General features: G+C 38.0%; 1 protein-coding gene across 1 annotated transcript; it reads right to left on the reverse strand.

The window, feature by feature from the left end:
- Nucleotides 1-4221: 4221 nt before the first annotated feature.
- On the reverse strand, nucleotides 4222-17789 carry LOC109051628 (hydroxysteroid (11-beta) dehydrogenase 2). The gene is made up of 5 exons (XM_042727854.1): nucleotides 17269-17789; nucleotides 10299-10511; nucleotides 7450-7635; nucleotides 6186-6323; nucleotides 4222-5425 (listed from the first exon to the last, which is right to left on the reverse strand). The coding sequence occupies exons 1-5, from the start codon at nucleotides 17540-17542 to the stop codon at nucleotides 4992-4994; spliced, it is 1245 nt and encodes a 414-aa protein (XP_042583788.1). The 5' UTR covers nucleotides 17543-17789; the 3' UTR covers nucleotides 4222-4991.
- Nucleotides 17790-18614: the final 825 nt, after the last annotated feature.

Here is an 18614-nt window from a genome sequence, read left to right on the forward strand (position 1 = left end):
GTCAGCAGTGCGTATACAGTATGTGTATGCGGTTCAGAAGCAGCAGCGAGAGCGCATTATTGTAACGCGAAAGCACATTAAAATAATGCGCGAGCGCGAATCTCTCCGCTCGCACGCATATTTCTTTTGCTTTGCCACAAAACCAGACACGCATGCTCAGATACACGCTGCTCTCGTCCGGAGAGAATGCGCGCACTTAAAACATGTCTCCTCTCACTCACTCACTCACTCACAACTCTCTCTATGCTCATGCGCTAGATATTCATTCTTTTCGCACCTCTCGATTTCTAACCTTTTCTTTTCACATCTTTTACCGCGTGCAGTGTGAAGCTCTGATCCATTAACATGGGCTCTGAAAAAATACGCATCACAAACAGAGTGTATGAACCTGACGTTAGGCATTTGCCCAGTCTCTTATGTTCTCGCGCTCCACTTAGGTGCGCTGCATTCTGATTGGATCGGATAGCATACTGCGGGAGGTCTGGACCGCGGAAAATTGTGCTATTAAGCGATTTAGAAATCGCGCACGCTCAAATCGTGATTTTATTATGATTTCGATTTCGAGCCCTAGTTCAACTGCAATTTTATGAAGCTACGAGAATAATTTTTGTGCACAAAAGAAAAAAAAAACGACTTTATTCAACAATTCATCTCCTCTGAGTCTCTAGAGCCATTTTGGAGAGTATCCACTGAATGCAAAACAGTGTATGTTCAAGTGTTTTAGCTGCACCACACGGATATGTTGTTTTCATTCAAATCAAAGCACAAACAGTGTAGAAAACGTATCCGCGTGGTGCAGAAGACACAGAACAACATACGCTGTTTACATTCGGTGGTTACTTTCCAAAATGGTGCCAGGGAGATGTGGAGGAGACAAATTGTTGAATACTTTACCGATTTCCTTGCTAAGTTTCTGGACGTTGATCATGTAAGGACAATTGCTGACTATGGGAGGATCAGAGAGTTGTCAGAATGCATCAAGAATATCTTAATTTGTGTTCCGAAGATGAACGGAGGCCTTACGGGTTTGAAACGACAATATTTTTAAAAAAAAATGACACAATTTTAAATATATTTAAAATGAACCAACTAATGTGGCAGAAAACAAACAGCTGAGAGGAGATACTATAGCAACAGACACATGAGGCTGTTCCTTGAAGTCCGTTATGGTTTTGGATCTACTTCTTTAGCCTAGTGAGTCTGGCCAGCACAAACATTACCATTTTCCATCACTCCAAGTATGCTTAGTGTTAGGAACTTAGTGTGTTGATGTTGGCAAGCGTCCTGTGCTGGATTTTAACATCTGCAGCACTGAGACTGTGTGCAGCACTCCTATCTCCTGAGGGGAATTGGCAAATGATACCATGGCCTTCAAACCTGTGGCACACCTGCAAAGGTTTTGAAATGCTAAGCTTTTAAGCAACTGAAATTTGTAACAAGCAACATTTTTTTAATTGAATTTTTAATGTATTTTTATTTTTTATTTTTTTAATCATCAGTTCTACATACAAGTACTGCTGAGAACATGAAGTGTTACAATGGAAAATCCTGTTAACAGTCCATGTACAGTATGGTGAATGAGAGCAGCTGTGAGGTAACACTGAATGGGTCTACAGTGTTTATTTATGTTAGCGGTGTGTTATTGTTCCCTTTTTGAGTGGCACAAACTCCTGCCCTGTGTCCTGAAAACCTGACCCCGCACCCAAGAGTAGACTTGTGTGTGAAACATTTGTGAATTTCTTTTCCCCTTTTTGAGTAATTTTTCTTTTCGGATTTGGCTGAACTCTTGCCTCAGGACACAGCTAGCATTATTAATCTTCACTCTTTCTCAGAATTTTCTTTGCTTTTCTTTCCTCTGGGCCAGATTTCTCAACTCTAGGACATTGGGTCCAGTATCTTGTTTAATTTAGGCCTTTTTGCTATGTTAACTAACAGTGGCAGTAAATGAAAGCAGGAAATGATGGGATAGTTTATTCAGACTTGAGCTTCTATTGCCTATATGAGCACCACATCTCAACGTGTCAGACCGTAGTCACTGCAGATGGTTTTTGTAACAAATACGTCTTGGAAGTAGTGCTTCATAATTGATAAAATAATAGAAAATGTCATTAACAGTTCACATTAACATTTCAGGATTTTTCTTTCTGATTTCATTAGAAATGGTCACTGCAGAAATTTCACATAATCACAGTAAGTAATTACCTACTTTGTGTAAAAGAAACAAAAGAAAGTGTGATTCCCCTTTAATAGAGTTGTTACCTTTTTGAGTTTTGTGTCCTAAACAACATCCCCACCCTGACCTTCAGATAGAGGTTTAGTTGTGAGTTTCTTTTCCCCTAATTTTTTTTTTAAGTAATTTTCCCATTCAGGATTGGCTGAACTTTTGCCTCAGGACACCACCAGCATTATTAATCTCAACTCTTTCTCAGTATATTCTGAAGGGAACAGGATTTGGCAAATGGTGTAAACTTGTCGCAGACTTGAACTTGCATCACCAATGTGAGCACCTAATCTCATCGTGTGAAAGCAGTAACTGACCATGGCTCGGAGACCAAGAAGACGATTTTATTTTTTTGTTGTGTTGATGTATTGCCTTGAATCAGGAAGTTGGCGTTGAACACATTGTCCCTAATAGCCTTTAGTTTCACATCACGGTCTGGTAAAATTGCTTGTATCAAGGATAAAACAATGAAGACACTTTCAAAATGAACAAATCCCAGCTGCTTACTTCACAATCATTCAATGGTTGGGAAAGAAAAAGCCGACGTATGAAAGTTTGCACAATCTATGAAACTGAAAAAAGACACAATGAACAGCAGAAATGTTTTACATATTTTTTTTTTTTTAAATGATTAATGCTTTTCCGAAATTGCTGCCGCTGGGAGCCAGACTGAGCGTACTTTTCTCTGTTTATTACACAATGGAACACTTATATTTAGTGTTTACTTGCAGGGACCATTTGCACTGTTTAGGAACAAAGTTCTCATCAGTTATGAACCAAGCGCCGCTTTGTTAATCACAGGACCCAATGTGATGCGGTGTGTGACAATGTGTCCCATTTATTCCTTATTATGTTTCAGCTATCAAAAAAAGCCTATACACTGCTCTTTCCAAAAACAATATATGCAGTTAATGAGATAAGCATGATTACCAATTAATCTCCCGGGATTCTGAGCTTGCTCCAAAGGCTAAGCTTCTCAACTGTGGGTGTTTTGAGCCAGTTCCCCTGCTCTATGAATGTCCTGATTCCATGAAATTTGAGCAGACTTAGTTCTTGGTATAACTTTTACCAGGAACTGAGCATTTTGTGCTCTGGTCAAAAAATGTTGAAATTAATTTTATTGAAATGTGTGTAGTAAATGGTCAGGAAACACAGATTATGTCTGTGCAAGGTCTCAAAGATTGAGACTGAAGCCATTGTAGATCTGCTTTCATTCAGCTGAATCCTTTGTTCAGTGTCCAGGCTCTCTCAAGTAGAGACTGTGATTCATAACTTGGTCAGTTAGAGTGGCTCTTATCCCATTTCCACCCTTCCCTCCTCTTTGTTGTTTGTTACTATTCCAGTAGATATCAAAATTATTTTATAACAGGCCTTATGCATGTTACTTAACTGTTTTGAAAATATGAACCCTGACAATGGTAAGGTCACATTCCCCCAAATGGCTGCAGCCATTACTCCAGTCTTCAGTGTTACATGATCCTTCAGAAATCATGTTGATTTTGTGATCAAGAAAAAAATTCTTATTACTATCAATGCTGAAAACAGCTTCATATTTGTGGAAACCATTATTATTATTCTTAACAAAAATAATAATCTTCTATGAATGTTTTTATTGTGGGTTTACCTTTGCTGAATAGTATTCAGCTTCTTTAAAAGTTCTAATTATGTTATTAAATATTAAAATGATTTTATCTAGTTAGTATATTAAATAAATTGAAATGTACATTTTGGAAAATTTCTACAGAAAAACTATTGCAACGGAAGATCAATTTTTTTTAAGCTCTGCTAAATCTGGCTTGTAAGACTCTGGCTTCATTACACAAACTGAAATTTGCAATTAGCATAGCTACATACAATTGCTAATTAACACAGCAGTAGTGGATGGCTGGATTTCAGTACAGCGATTAGAGAAGGTCATTTAGCTTTCACAAAGATTTTTGACCAGCTAAAGGGAGCCATTGTTCATGTTCTCTGACAGGAAATACAAAAACACACAGGTCGATTATTTAAAAAGTCAACTTTAATATACTCTAACATTTTTTTTTCTTGTTCTTTTTTCCATATTTGTATAAAATTCACAGTTTAAGTGATTTAAGAACAAAATGGCATAAATACACCAAAAAATGTGACATGGAAAAAAAAGAAATATAACAAATGCAAAACTAAGGAGTACAGTACACTTAAAAAAGGACTTCTGACTTTAGGAACCACTTCAGCCCATTGGTCACTTAGAGAACAAACCAACCAACAAACAAAAATCAACCCACAATATTTACTTGATGTTGCACTCTGACCACATTTGACCCTGGTTTGATCATAATAACATTATAATCAGCCTCTCAGTGCAGTATCGGAACACAGCTTCAGATGTTTGGCTGTTAATGATCATCCATGTCTTAACGAAATTGAAATTTCACAGCAAACTCAATTAAGGTGTCTCCATGGTGAACGCCCAGAATTTATGCCTTCTGAGAAATGCATAAGCCGTATGTTATCTGTTTGGATTTTGCCTCACCTGAGAATGTGTATTAATTATAATATGGCCTGTGGGCATGACCTCTTTTTTATTATGCTCTTGAGTGTCAACTGCCTTTTAAGCACTGGGTTTACCATAGATGATTTGGTGCAATTCAGTGATCCCCTCAAAATATTATGCAATTTATACAACAAAATGAAGACGAGAAAAATAAAGTATATGCAATGGAAACATATCTCTAGAAGTAGATCACATTAGTGGTGCTAAAGGATGTTTTTACACTCTTTACCAGAACTAATCAATAATCTTTGTGAAGGTGTTGTTGTTGTTATTACTGTTATTCATGTTCTCCTTTATGCTGTTGTTATTGTCGTTGAGGCCCAGGCCTTGTTGTTTCCTAAGGGCACGAGGCATCACTTTCTTCTGTACAAAGTGTTTCTGGAGGAACCTGTCACTGATGCTCAAAGGCAAGTAGCTACAGATGAAGTACATCAGCATTAAACCTGGCCCGGCATAGTATCGCACCTGGGGTTGAGGAGAGAGGAGTGCATCCACAATGGTGTTGATGACAGGGCTCAGATCCTCATTGGCTGTTTTTGCGTAACTCTGGAACAGTTCCTTGGTCTCCAGCAGGTATTCTTCTCCATATTCTTCTAGAAGGCTTGGAGGCAAGTTCTGGATCAGGTTCTGGTACTGTTTTTCCCAGTACTCTGTGTTACTGCTCTGCCCTGCAAGACAAGGAAATGGCAGAAAGTGTGATGCAACATGAACTGACAAAAGGAGGGGACATGGAGAAATCGGTCCAGGACAGATTGGAATGGAGACATAAACAGAGGTCTGGGGACACTTTATTCAGTTATTTATATTGTAATTCCAGACCTGCATTTGGCCGGACAATCTGTTCAGTCAGTGTGTAAAGAAGGACTCAAATGTCAGCTCAAAACCTGACTGATCCCTGAGGCTCAGATGTAAATAAACAACTTAAATGAGAACTCAACTGACGTGGCAGTATTCTCTTTAAGAATATCTGATGCTCCCGTTTACTAGGAAACAGCAGTGCTATCTTTGTTTAATTTGCTTGTATAGCTTGTGTGCTTAATTAAGCATCCGATAATAAAACTTCAAGTATATTTGTACTTGTTTTTCTTCTTTTGACAATAATAAATACCCAAATAACTACAAGAACATAAATATAATTGCAAAGAATATATAATTATGCATATTTTTTTTCATATTTTTAATAATGTAGTGTAGAAGGGAAATAATTAAACGGTTCACTTCTTGCCTGTACTTTAATTTACAATATGTTATAAACTAAAATCTATAAACCAGTTCATTGAACTAGACGTTAAAAAGGGTCAATTGCAGTTTATACACCAAATTGTCCATATAAGTGACCTTAAACAGTATGTTTTTTATGATAACGGAAACTCTAGACAATATTTTGGTATATGTAACTCGGTTTCACACTGTTAAAATGTTAATCACCTGTCTTAAAGGCAGAGGGTAAGATGGTGGAGACTTTGACACCCCATGGCTCCAGCTCATGACGAAGTGTGTTGGTAAATAGATTCAGAGCAGCTTTTGAAGCCCCATACGACACCAAACAAGGGAAGGGATGCTCACCTGCAGGAAACAGAGATATCTTAATCACGATTTACAGCACTGCACATCCTTGAACATTTTAATGAGCTTGCTGATACGATAAAGACTGTAAAAAACTATGCAAGAAGAGCTACCACATTACTGTTTCAAATCTGTCACGTGGCCTGAGAACCGGTAAAGACACAGTGATGAGCTTTATGGGACACGTACCAGAAGTATGACTGTGCTGTTTTTTGACAGAGGGAGGAGTGTCATTTGTGGTAGGGGTAATAAAGATCTGGACTGTAGCCAGGACAATCATCAGTTTAACAATGAAAACCAAGCAGCCCTGTGGAGGTTAACTTCAGATTGAGAAGATTGAGAACCACATAAATTGTGTGGTTTTGCCTCAAGGCTTTGTGGAATAAAAGGGCTTGTGTTCAAATCACTGGGAGGATGTACGGGATGTTTTAAGACAACAGGCCTCCTATAAGCCCTCTGAGAGAACGACTGTTCATTTGTAGTGTGACAGTAGCATCTGCTGCTCATGACAGCTGAAACATTTTGTTTTCTTCTACAGGGAGACTGCACTGATGGAGACATCTTTATTTAAAAGGGCAGTGCGCCATCGTTTACAGGCTGTTACTCATAGTATCATACTGTTTTGGCACAACGGCAGTAAACAAAGGGAGATAAAATCAGGGGAGCCAAGCAAAGCTAAAAGCACACTGATTTCCCCTACTGACTGTATTCCAGCATGAGCCTGAGCAGAGAGTTGCTCTCAGTCGAAATATTTAGTGGACACTTGAGAAAAAAGGAAAACAGGTGGATTACAGTTTGGACTCCCATTAGTGTTTGGATAGGTGCGATGAAGCCAGATGGAAGGCATAAAATAAACATCTGATGGACAGAGCTCCATTTATAAGCGCTGGCAGCTTTATGTGGATGGCAGAGAGAGAAAGAAAGAGACTTCTAATTAGATTTAGCACTGAAACAAGAACCTGGAAACACTCATAAAAGTGTCATTATACGTACAGTTTAACTGACTCTTTCTTTTCTTTCTCTTTTATTAGTGGTGAAATCTGAGAAGATAACATCTGTATAAGTGCACTAGCAGGATGGTTAGTGCTCACATGATTGTACATGTGTGTGTGTACGTGCACCGTACCTGAAGGACTGGAGATTGTCACAATCCGGCCTTTAGCCTGTCTGAGAAGTGGAAGGAAGGCCTTAGTGACGGTGAGTGTTCCAAAGAAGTTAATCTCCATGCATCCTCTGTAGTTGGACATCAGTGAGAGCTCAACATCCCCAATGTTCACACACCATCCAGCGTTATTAACAAGCCCCCACAAATCTAGAGGAAAGAAAACATGCACAAGTATAATACAGGTTACTTTATGTTTTATGCTGTAATTACGACAAAGATGCTTCTTTTAACAAAAACTTGGAGTATTGAAATATTAAAATAATGAATTTTGGAAGTTTCAAGAACTTGATTTTGTTCTTTTAGCATTTTAAAGTCGTTTTTTTATTTTTTATTATGGCGTCTACAGGGTCAGATTTATAGTTAGGCAAATTAATACTATAGAAAAACTTATGTAAAACTTTTGTTTATGTAGACAGACATCAAACAAACAAGGTAACATTAATTTGCAAGAGCTGTGTCGCAACACATATCAAGAGCTCCCTTATCGGTTATGCTTTCCGTACTGGAGAAAAAAAGACATATTCTTAGATTTTTTATTAGTACATGAACATTATCTTGCACATTTTATCTCTCCAACAGATTCTAATTTGAAAGAAGTTTATAATGCATGTTCGCTATTCCCAATTCAGAAGACCGCACACACTGCCTGTGTCTCTGAATGCTTCTCATACCCGCTCCTCTCTGCCGCGTCTCACGGAGGAGCCATTTAACGTTACACTTGCCGCACGCATGCAGCCTGTCTCCCAATACACTCTCACACTCCTCCGCACCACACGTCCCCAAGACCCCACCAGCGCATCTGGAAACATGGACGAGGCTTGACGCACGTGCGCAACCTGTGTCAACTCGCGCCTGGCTCCGCGTTTAAAACATCCCCTACATCCTCCTGCTTTGCTAATTTCACTTGGGTGAAATGAAACATTCAGCACATTTTCCACTTGTTCTTAAAATCCCAAATACTTAAAAATGAATAAATCAGCCTATACACCCTATGTAATACTTTAATAATTGACCCACATGCAAAAAGTAATACAGTTCTTTATTTACACAAAATAAACTAATCTTTCCTGTGAAATTCAATAATTAAGTAAATTCTGTAAAAGTAGTAATAACATTTTAATATTCACTGCTAAAAAAAAAACAAAAAAAAAAAAACAATAGAACCCCTCCCAAAACACAATAGAAAATTTAATGGATTTAAGGGTTATAATGGGAATTATAATAGCTTTAATGTAAACTATAATGATGTTTAATGTAATTTATAATGGTGCCTACTGGTATTTGATGGATTCTATTGGTGGATGTAATCTAGCAGATGGGAAACAATAGAACAACAGTAATTCCTATTGGAATAATGCCCAAAACACACTACAAAAAGGAATTTTGTAATTGTTTTAATGGAAACCATGAGAATTTCTGTGATGGTTTCTATAGTTTTTTTTCTTCAGCATAAGTTACTGTGCTGCACACTATTGACAATATTAAGCTGAAGCTTGACTTTGCAAAATTAAAATTGCAAATCAAATCGCAATCGCAATATCTGTCAAAAAAATTGCAATAAGATTTTTTTTTCCCCAAATCGCACAGCCCTATTCCAAATACAGCACATGTGCCTTTGTCGCACATTTTCAAGCCTGTCTAATGGATTGACCAAGACCATATGGAAAATCACAGAGATACAGACTGGCTTAGTACTGAGGGTTTTATCTGCTGTTATTGCACAGAACTGTTTGTGAAGACAGCACACGATTTATATCTCTCTAGTTATGCTAAAACTCTGTCTGAACTTATTACCTGGTTAAATAAGAATGATATTCTTCACCCAGGCTCTCAGCCCTTGTTTGGTCAATAGATTAGGGAAATTATTAGCAGAATAAGGAAACCAATGCCTCAACCAAGAAAGAAACGAAACAGGGAGAGGAGAGAACAACAAATGCCTGAAATAGTCTGTTAAAAACATAGCTACTGCACATAGAGATTGAGTCGGGGGGTTGGGGTTTATATTCATGGTTCCATGAAGAACCTTTAACATCCATGGAACTGTTCCATTGCACAAATGGCTTTTTGTACAGGAAAAAGGTTCTTCACAAAGAAGAAAAAAATAGAAGTGTTCTCTGAAAGGTTCTTTGGGGAACCCAAAATGGTTCTTTTGTGGCATGACTGTGAAAACCTTCTTTTAGAGAGTGTATGGGGGAAAAAACTAAATCTACAGAAACTCTTTGTGATAGGAGCATTCAGATATGTCCTCAGTTTTCCCTAAGCTTAGCATCTAAATTGAGGAGAATAAAGAATAAAATACTGAACTGCTGACTTTGAGCATGGAAAAACACCACCTGGCGCTGTGGTGTGTATGTTTGAAAATAAAACAGACCCTTGATGTACTGCCAAATTATGCACCACCCTTCCACCCCATCCCCTTCTCTTCCCAACACTTTCTCTGAGATTAAACATCCACGTTGGTCACGTACAAAAAAAATAAAAATCACACACACTACAAACACATATATACCAGACTATGCTCAATCTCTTGTAAAATAAACAACACTGCTGAAAAATGTCTATGGAGCACAAATGAATTGATTTATTTGACCTACTTTAAAGGTAATTCAATGGGGTGCTTTGTTGATAGCCAGAAATGTTAATGGAAACCACAAGCTAGTTAAAGTTTATTCAGGGTAACCAAACGTTGCTGGCAGTTTTCAGAATATACAAACATTCATACAAGGGTATTTTTGGTTCATTGTGTTCAAGCATGTTGAAATGTGATTGTGTGTGCGTATTTCTGGCATAGTTCAAAAGTAAATCCTCACCTCTCATACCAAGTTTGGCCTTGGTGTCGAGCAGGGCTTGCTGTACCTGCTGAGGCTGGGTGATGTCTACCTGCAGGAGGGTAAGGCTTGATGAACAGACTCTGCGCAAGTGCTTGGCTCCCTCTCCATCCAGGTTCAATACGGTCGCAAACACTTCAAACCCCATGGCATCTAACCGCTTTGCTGTAGCATTACCAAACCCTGAATCACAACCTACAGAGACAGTGGAGGGAAACATGAGAATGTTATGCCAACATATTACAATCAAAACACTCAGAAGTTTTCTAAATACTCACATTTTGGCAAAATCTGACAGTAATTACACTTAAATGGCATCTTATGCAACACCACATCAATATTATCATGACCCTAATAGCTGTTTTGGATTCGTTTTTGAACACTTAAGCCAGTTTTAGGACTTTCTTTTATGGAACAGGATTGAAAACTTGGAGGAAGCATCATCAACATTGGTAAAACGTATTGCAATCTCACTGCTATGACCTCTGAACGCCTATAATGTTCAGTAAAACCAGAGCAGCACAACATGAATCAAAAGCACAGTTATATAAGGTCTTCACCCCATTTCAAGTTGATAGCATAACTCATCAATCTCGCAAACACAACTCTGTTATCTCTTTACTAGATTACACACCTTAAAGAGATATTGGCGTTAGCGTCCTTCGATTTGAGGACAATGTCCTTACTGTCCCAATGAACCTTGTGGTTTGGGAGCTGTATTACTAAAATGATAAAAATGCAAATCAGGACTCAGTGTGTTAAAAACAAATGCAACCATTGGTTACAAATTTTTTACAGAAGGGGTGGCAAGGAACAACACATTAATAAGAAAATGTAACATCCGATCTTTATGAGGGTCATTTGAGTACAGTTAATGCATAAACCCACAGGAACTTTACCCCCAACATGCAGAAGAATGCTTAAAAAAAAGTAGAACAACAGCAGACTTTCTATTCTTTCCCTACCCCTGATGTGCAAGTTGTTCTTGGAATTGAACGACAGTACACTACAGATTCTGGAAACAAAAGTGACATGAATAGATACACAAACATGAATACTTCTCTCAATGTGAGGTCTACAACATAATTGAACCGCTGGCCTTTAGAAATGAAAGTTTTTTGTGAGTGCCAGTTTTTATAATCTTTGTCCTTTTAAAAATTATTGTTAGGAATTTTGTTTCCGTACAAACTAAACTTTCACATTATGTGTTTCTTGTTTGGCAGAGAATTCAAAGTTGTCAACCTAAAAAAAAACAAAAAAAACAACAACAACAACATAATAAAACAATATAAAATAATAAAACAACAATAAAACAAACAAACAAAAAAAAAGTTGTATGGACCGTCCAGAGGTCAGTGGCCTCACTTTTCACCTCTAATTTGTGAATGTGTGGCAAACAATTATACACCAGTTATGATAACAGCAGTTACTCAGTGTACAGGGAGAACAAACACAAACACAATCACACCTCTGTATTTAAGAGCAAATGTTCTCAAGGTCCTCTGAGTACACCCACATATCTGTCAGTACACTAGCTGTGCCCTCGCTTTCTCAGTGTGTTATCCAAAACAGATAGACAAAGTATTTTTCAATAAACACATAGAGCCTGCAGAAGGATGGGGCTTGAGATGGGGGAGCCAAGAAAAGTAATCAAGAATAACAGACTTTAATTGATTAAGAATGTTCCAGGTAATTCTGGTGATTCTAATTCTGGTAATTCTAATTCTCAGGTAATGCTAGGAACTATGTGGAAAAATTAGCACTTCCTATTTAAAATGAATGAGTGAAAGCCAAAAAGATGATCACACAGGGAAATCTGCATATTAGTTCTGATGTTTTTTCAAGTCTCATCCAGTGCGCCAAATTTCATACAAACAGCACCATACTGTGAATATTCATCCCCCTGAAAAATGCCTGTACTGTGATTTTGATTCCAACGAAGGTACTAGATTTGCACAAGTAAACAAACAAAGTGCACTCTCTTCGAATTTTTGAATTTATAATCTGCTAAATGAAATATGAGGAATGAATTCAAATGTATTTGGTGGTGGAGCAGAGCTTGAGGTCTGACTACATCTCGTTCATCTGTGCCAAATTAATTTTCTCTGAACTCTGGCCTCATGATGTTACACTTAAACCTTCCTTATCTGTTTAACCTCTTCATCTGGCTTGACCAACTAGGCATGGCGAGAATGCCAAAGGTGTCACTCCCCTACCTTTTCCTCCAAATATTTACTGTGTGTTGTTATGTAACATTGATATGGGTATTATTAGACATCTTGGGTCTAGCATATCTCATCCCACACTCAACTGGTCTGAATTCTGGTGTTGCTCCAGGGACATTGGGTAAGGAAGAGGCCTGCCAGAGCCCTAATGAACCACTTCTGAAACCCACCAATTACTCACCCTCATGTTGTTCCAAACCTGTAAGACCTCCATTCATCTTCGCAACACAAATTAAAATATTTTTGATGAATTCAGAGAGCTCTCTGACCCTCCCATAGACAACAAGGATCCTAACATGATCAAGGCTCAGAAACATAGCAAGGACATTGTTAAAATAATCTATGTGACATCAGGGGTTCAACTGTAACCAGTGGTGGCTCATGGGTTTTAAAATAGAAACAAAAAACAACTATTATATTAAACAAAACAACTCAACCGCATAACCCTGCTCACCATTGATTGCCAATTTGTATAAAAACACATACATAAACAATGCTGTTTACATTCAGATCAAAGCGTAAACAATGTAAACAACGTATCCGTGTATGGTGCTACTGACACAGAACAGCATACGTTGTTTACATGTATGATACTCTCCAAAATGGAGACAAATCGTTAAATAAAGTCGTTATTTTTGTTTTCTTTGCGCACAAAACTTATTCTCGTAGCTGATCCTTGCTGTCTATGGGAGGGTCGGAGAGCTCTCTGAATTTTTTTTATTTTTGGGTGAATTATACATTTAAAATGCCTGATAGCCTTTGCATTAGATGCAAAATATCAAACCAATTGGCATCTGCAAACAAATAAATTTACACTTTTAGAACTTTTCTTTTATGTACAACTTTTCTATTTTTCAAATCAATTACTCAAGATCATGTTTACAGGATATATAAAGTCAGCTCTCTGGAAACAAGAAAGATTTAGCAACCAGAAAGAATCCAAATGCTTAAAAAAAAGAAGAAAAAAAGAATAACCAATATAATAATAATAATAATAATAATAATATCAAATAATTAAAATTTAATATTATTTCAAATATAATATTTTAATATTTATTATATTTTTAAAGTGAAGTGAAAGTGACATTCAGCCAAGTATGGTGACCCATACTCAGAATTCGTGCTCTGCATTTAACCCATCCGAAGTGCACACACACAGAGCAGTGAACACACACACTGTGAACACACCCGGAGCAGTGGGCAGCCATTTTATGCTGCGGCGCCCGGGGAGCAGTTGGGGGTTCGATGCCTTGCTCAAGGGCACCTAAGTCGTGGTATTGAAGGTGGAGAGAGAACTGTACATGCACTCCCCCCACCCACAATTCCTGTCGGCCCGAGACTCGAACTCACAACCCTTCGATTGGGCGTCCGACTCTCTAACCATTAGGCCACGACTTCCCACGACTTTAAGTGTCTAAATACGATTTTGTAACACATTATATACAAAATATAAGAAAATAATAATAACTACAAATTATGAAAAATATATGAATATATGACATTTATACATTCCAAGTAGCTTAAGTCTTTAAATAAATAATTTATTCATCTAAATAATATTTGGGACCAAGCCATATACATCTTTCACCTCACTTGTGAGCTCACATGCAAGACCTGAGTGGCTCGCATTCAGGTCTCTGAATGATGTGGGATTAATCGTGCTTCCTCCTGCTGTCTTCAGCATGTAAACACAATGGAGTGTGCCTCATGCTAAGTGATCAGATTTCCCCCTGCCCTTCATCTCACATACAGACTAATGTCAATTAGTACTTAGTAGCTCATTTACAGATCCGGACTGACGTCATACTTTTCATAGAAATGCTGGGTTCTTACGAATCTCCACAATTTGAGTGGGGATAGTCAAAAGAAGCGAACATTAGTGCAGACGGATGAAGAGATGAGAGCGTGTGTTTATTTAACACTAGAAGTTCACACCTTCATGCTGCTAGAACCTGGTGCTAATCACAGCTTAGTTCAGTCATCATGATTTACTGGCAATGTGAAACTGAAAGAATGCAAGATGTGAACTCACAGTCTTAAGTTTTAGCTAGCTATGCAGTATCTACAGAGTATAATCAAAGTTAAAAGAAAGAGTTTCTTATAAGAACATACATTTATGTACAGAGAATGTAAATGTTCCCTTTACTGGGCAATTTATGGAAATCTTCCTTAACAACAAAAATGTTTTTTCTCAAAGAAAGCCGGCTTCATTATGTAGAAAGGAAACATTCTTTGAGAAACAGACACCTTTGATTAATTAGGAGTCAGGATTACAGAAGTTTACATGTTGGGAGTTCTGGCATAGTGAACAACACACTTTAATGTTATATTCCCAAAGCTGGTGATTAACATGTACAAGGTGTACTGGCCTTGTAGTCTATAGGCGTTTTTCCAGCTTGACTCTCTCTCCAAACTAACGACTTTAGCTTGTGTAGTCAGCCAATTCTGTAACCTTAACCCCCTGCCTCACAGCAATTCAAGCCCTGAGTGTGCCTTTCTGCTGGTTTTGTAAGAGGTTTAAAGGTTTTCCACTTTTCCACGTTTGGTTTTTGGCATAAGAGCTCTGAAAAGGGTAATTTAAGAAAACATAATGTCCATCTGAAATATTACTTAAAAGTATGATACCATGTCATTACATGCTGGCTGGTAGTACAAAAACAAATACAAAAAAATGAAGAAGAAAAAAATCAAGTGTGCCCTGTGCCAACCTCAGAAGCTCATGCTGGTTCTGTGTACGTGTATTAAAACAAGTAATGAAAGGAGTTGATTGGGTTAGTGGTTACCATGCCAATAGACGGCAGACAGCTTTGGGGATTTAAGGAACTCATATGAGTTATTTCTGAGAAACTCACAATCATCAAAGGGACATAAGCAGCACTGGAGTAACCGGCTGAACTTAACCCCTTGCCCTGCTAAGTGAACCAACGGAAGACCTGTTTATTTATCATGCCAACTTGAGGAAATAAAAAAACTTGACAAGGTCAAAAATTAACTGACATTAAAAATTTAATTACATAAAATCATTAACAGAAAATCTTTCCTGTTTGGGAACTCCACCTGAACATTTTCATTCTGAAAGCCCAGTATACAGTATGCAGGCACATTATTATACACATACATATAGTATTGTGGTTTGCCTCTGTTGCGGAAAAGGCTGAATAATTAGCTATAATTCGCAATCAAGCAATTGTTTAAGTGTTTAGGGCTTCTTTGGGCTTTAGTGGATCAAGAAATCATACTGAACTAAAACATATGTGCTAAAAATGAAATACATAGCTACTGAAGGAGCTTATGATCCAGATTAAACAGGAGTTCTAAAACCGCTTAGTCAAATAAATCAACACATAATTGCCTTTATTCCTCAAGGTCTAAACTAGCAATTCCACAGTGTTGGTGAGATTGTTTTTAAGAGCTGCTGGTTGCAGATCTCATACATACAATCGTTTGCTTTACTATAGTGAGAACTTCCCATTGACTTTTATTGTTTTGATAATGTGATATTTTATTGTTTGATATTTGATATATTTTTCTATCCCCAACAATACAATACAATACAAACATTTGTAGGGTTTGAATTTAACATTATTTGCATGTTTAATAAGCCTCAAAGAGGGGAAAAAAAGGAAAAAAATCTTGATGACTGGACAAAATGTGCAATGTACTTAGTGTGAAAAAGGGAAAGGTCACCCATAAATGAAAATTCTGTCATATAAAAAAAAATCAGTCATCATTTACAGTACTCACTCTCATGTCGTTCCAACCCTGTATGGCATGAGGGTGAGTACTGTAAATGATGACCGATTTTTTTTGAAGTCTCAAAGAGCACATAAAGAAGCAGTTTACAAAGCTGCAAGTGGAGAAATACAGCTGTAATTTGTAAATGAGTTGTAAGTACACCACTAGGTACAACACGCCAGCTCTTTGATTTGATTTATGGCTTACACTGCAATTTTGTTGCATAAGATCATTTAATTTAGAATCAGATTAGCTCAGCCAATTAAGAAAAAGGCAAATCATCTTAGAGTACTCTGTAGTTCAGTGGCAGGACACAATAGAGGTTAACACACAACACATCAGATTGACAAGTCAATCAGAATGCACATCTTACAAATACCACACAAACTTGGCTTAGTTTGAATAGAAAGACACATGACCAATATCATTTATGTCATACCACGTGTTTTCCTCATTGCCATAAAATATGGGTCAATACTGATAGTGAGCAGAACATTACATTCAGCTTGATATGGTCTATGGATAGAGAAGCACAGGATATTCATAAGACACAGTATGCTTTGGGAGCAGAAGTAACTCTGATCATTAGAATAATTAATATGGGACTTCCCATACAAAATCACAGCATGTCCTGACAAGAACACTGTACACATTTGTCGTTCAGTTGGTTACAATGGAGACGGAACACATTCTCCTTTAACCTCTTAAAGTTACTGAATCACTAGACACAAAAACAACAGCAATCATAATATAATTGTGGCAATTTTGCACAACAGAATCCACCCAGCATGACCTACATTTCCCATCTGTTTGTACAATCTCTGCTTATCAATTCACGTGCATTTCAGGTCAACACATAATGATCCTCTGAGTCAGCCACAAATGAAAAAAACACTGAGCACTAATTATAAATGCAGACTAAACTATTACACATGCCCATTCATTTAATGCTCTAATTATGTTTTTGTTATGCTTTTTCTGTTTGGTCTTACCTGTGATGAAGACAGCTTTGCCTTCAACTGGCAGGAAGGGTTTGGGGGTGGCCCACGTAAAGTACAGCCAGCAGGACACACAGAGGACCAATCTTGCCAGCACAGCGGGTATGCACAGTGCACACAGTCTCTCCACCAGCAGAGTGGCACCCAGCCACACCACTACTGAGGGCATGGCACCGATATGGGATGCCAGAAACTTCTTCACCGCTCCACCAACAAGGATGGACATTACTCCGATGTAAATCCAGAAAGACACTGCACAGTCTTCCATTGTACTACAGGTGGAAATGCTTTATACTCTCTCACTGCCTCTTCTCTTATACTGACTCTGGCACCTTTCCCTGTTTTCCCTCTCCCTTTCTCTTTATCACTGTCTCTTTCTCAAGTGGGATCACACTTACAAATGAGCAACCATGTGCCTACTCGTTTCCCTACAACCTCGAGCTCAGGCAGGCTACACACAGATCTCACACATTCCAACTTAGAGTAGGAGAGTAGGAGAGCTAGTGAACAGATCCGTCTGACTGCGTGTGTGTATATATAGTGTACTCTGCAGGAGAGGGGAGGGACTATGCTCAAGCAGATGTAATCAAAGCCCAATGGCCAAGGCTTTGCAACATTTCTCGTACCCCCCACGCTCAGCCCCCCCCCCCACCCAGACATACATACATTTGTCTCCTTTCCAACAAGGCATGTGCTCTTCATGTCTTTTTCACCTTTTTGCTCCTTTTGTTTGGCTTCATCAATCACTTGTGATAACTTTCTTTTGTTAGGAATCAGAATTGTGAGTTGAAATATATATATATGACAAAGACATCATTTTTTAAACTACACTGAAAAAGGACCTTACAGAATTTTAGACTGTTATTTTCCTTAAAACTGCTTTGAAACAACGTGCGCTGCAAAAATGAAAACTGACTTGACTTGAAGTTCAGGTCTCAGTGACACACTGCGACTGGTTGTACTACACATGTTGTACGTGGGTTTCTTCGTGCACACGTGTGTTGGGCTTTGCATCATGCGACTGTCTTTCCTCTGTGATTAAACCATGAAATTCCCCTTTGATGTGTTTTGGCATCAGCGTTCATGTGTTACATACACAAAAACATTAAGAGCTGTAGAACAAACACATCAACAGTACCATAAATCCTAAGAGCAAGAATCTGACCTTTACATTAAGAAAAGGAGAAGCATTAAAGGGTAAGAAGGAATGAGGGAAAGAGGGAAGAAGGGGGAATAAGGGGGGTATGTGAGGCACCTACGTTCATTGACCTAATTTCCTCATCAGGTGTGTTATTTAATCCTGAACTGATGAGATTCTACAGAACCTCATGTCATCTTTA

Source organism: Cyprinus carpio, chromosome B7 (genome assembly GCF_018340385.1).
Source record: "Cyprinus carpio isolate SPL01 chromosome B7, ASM1834038v1, whole genome shotgun sequence".
Classification (NCBI taxonomy): Eukaryota; Metazoa; Chordata; class Actinopteri; order Cypriniformes; family Cyprinidae; genus Cyprinus; species Cyprinus carpio.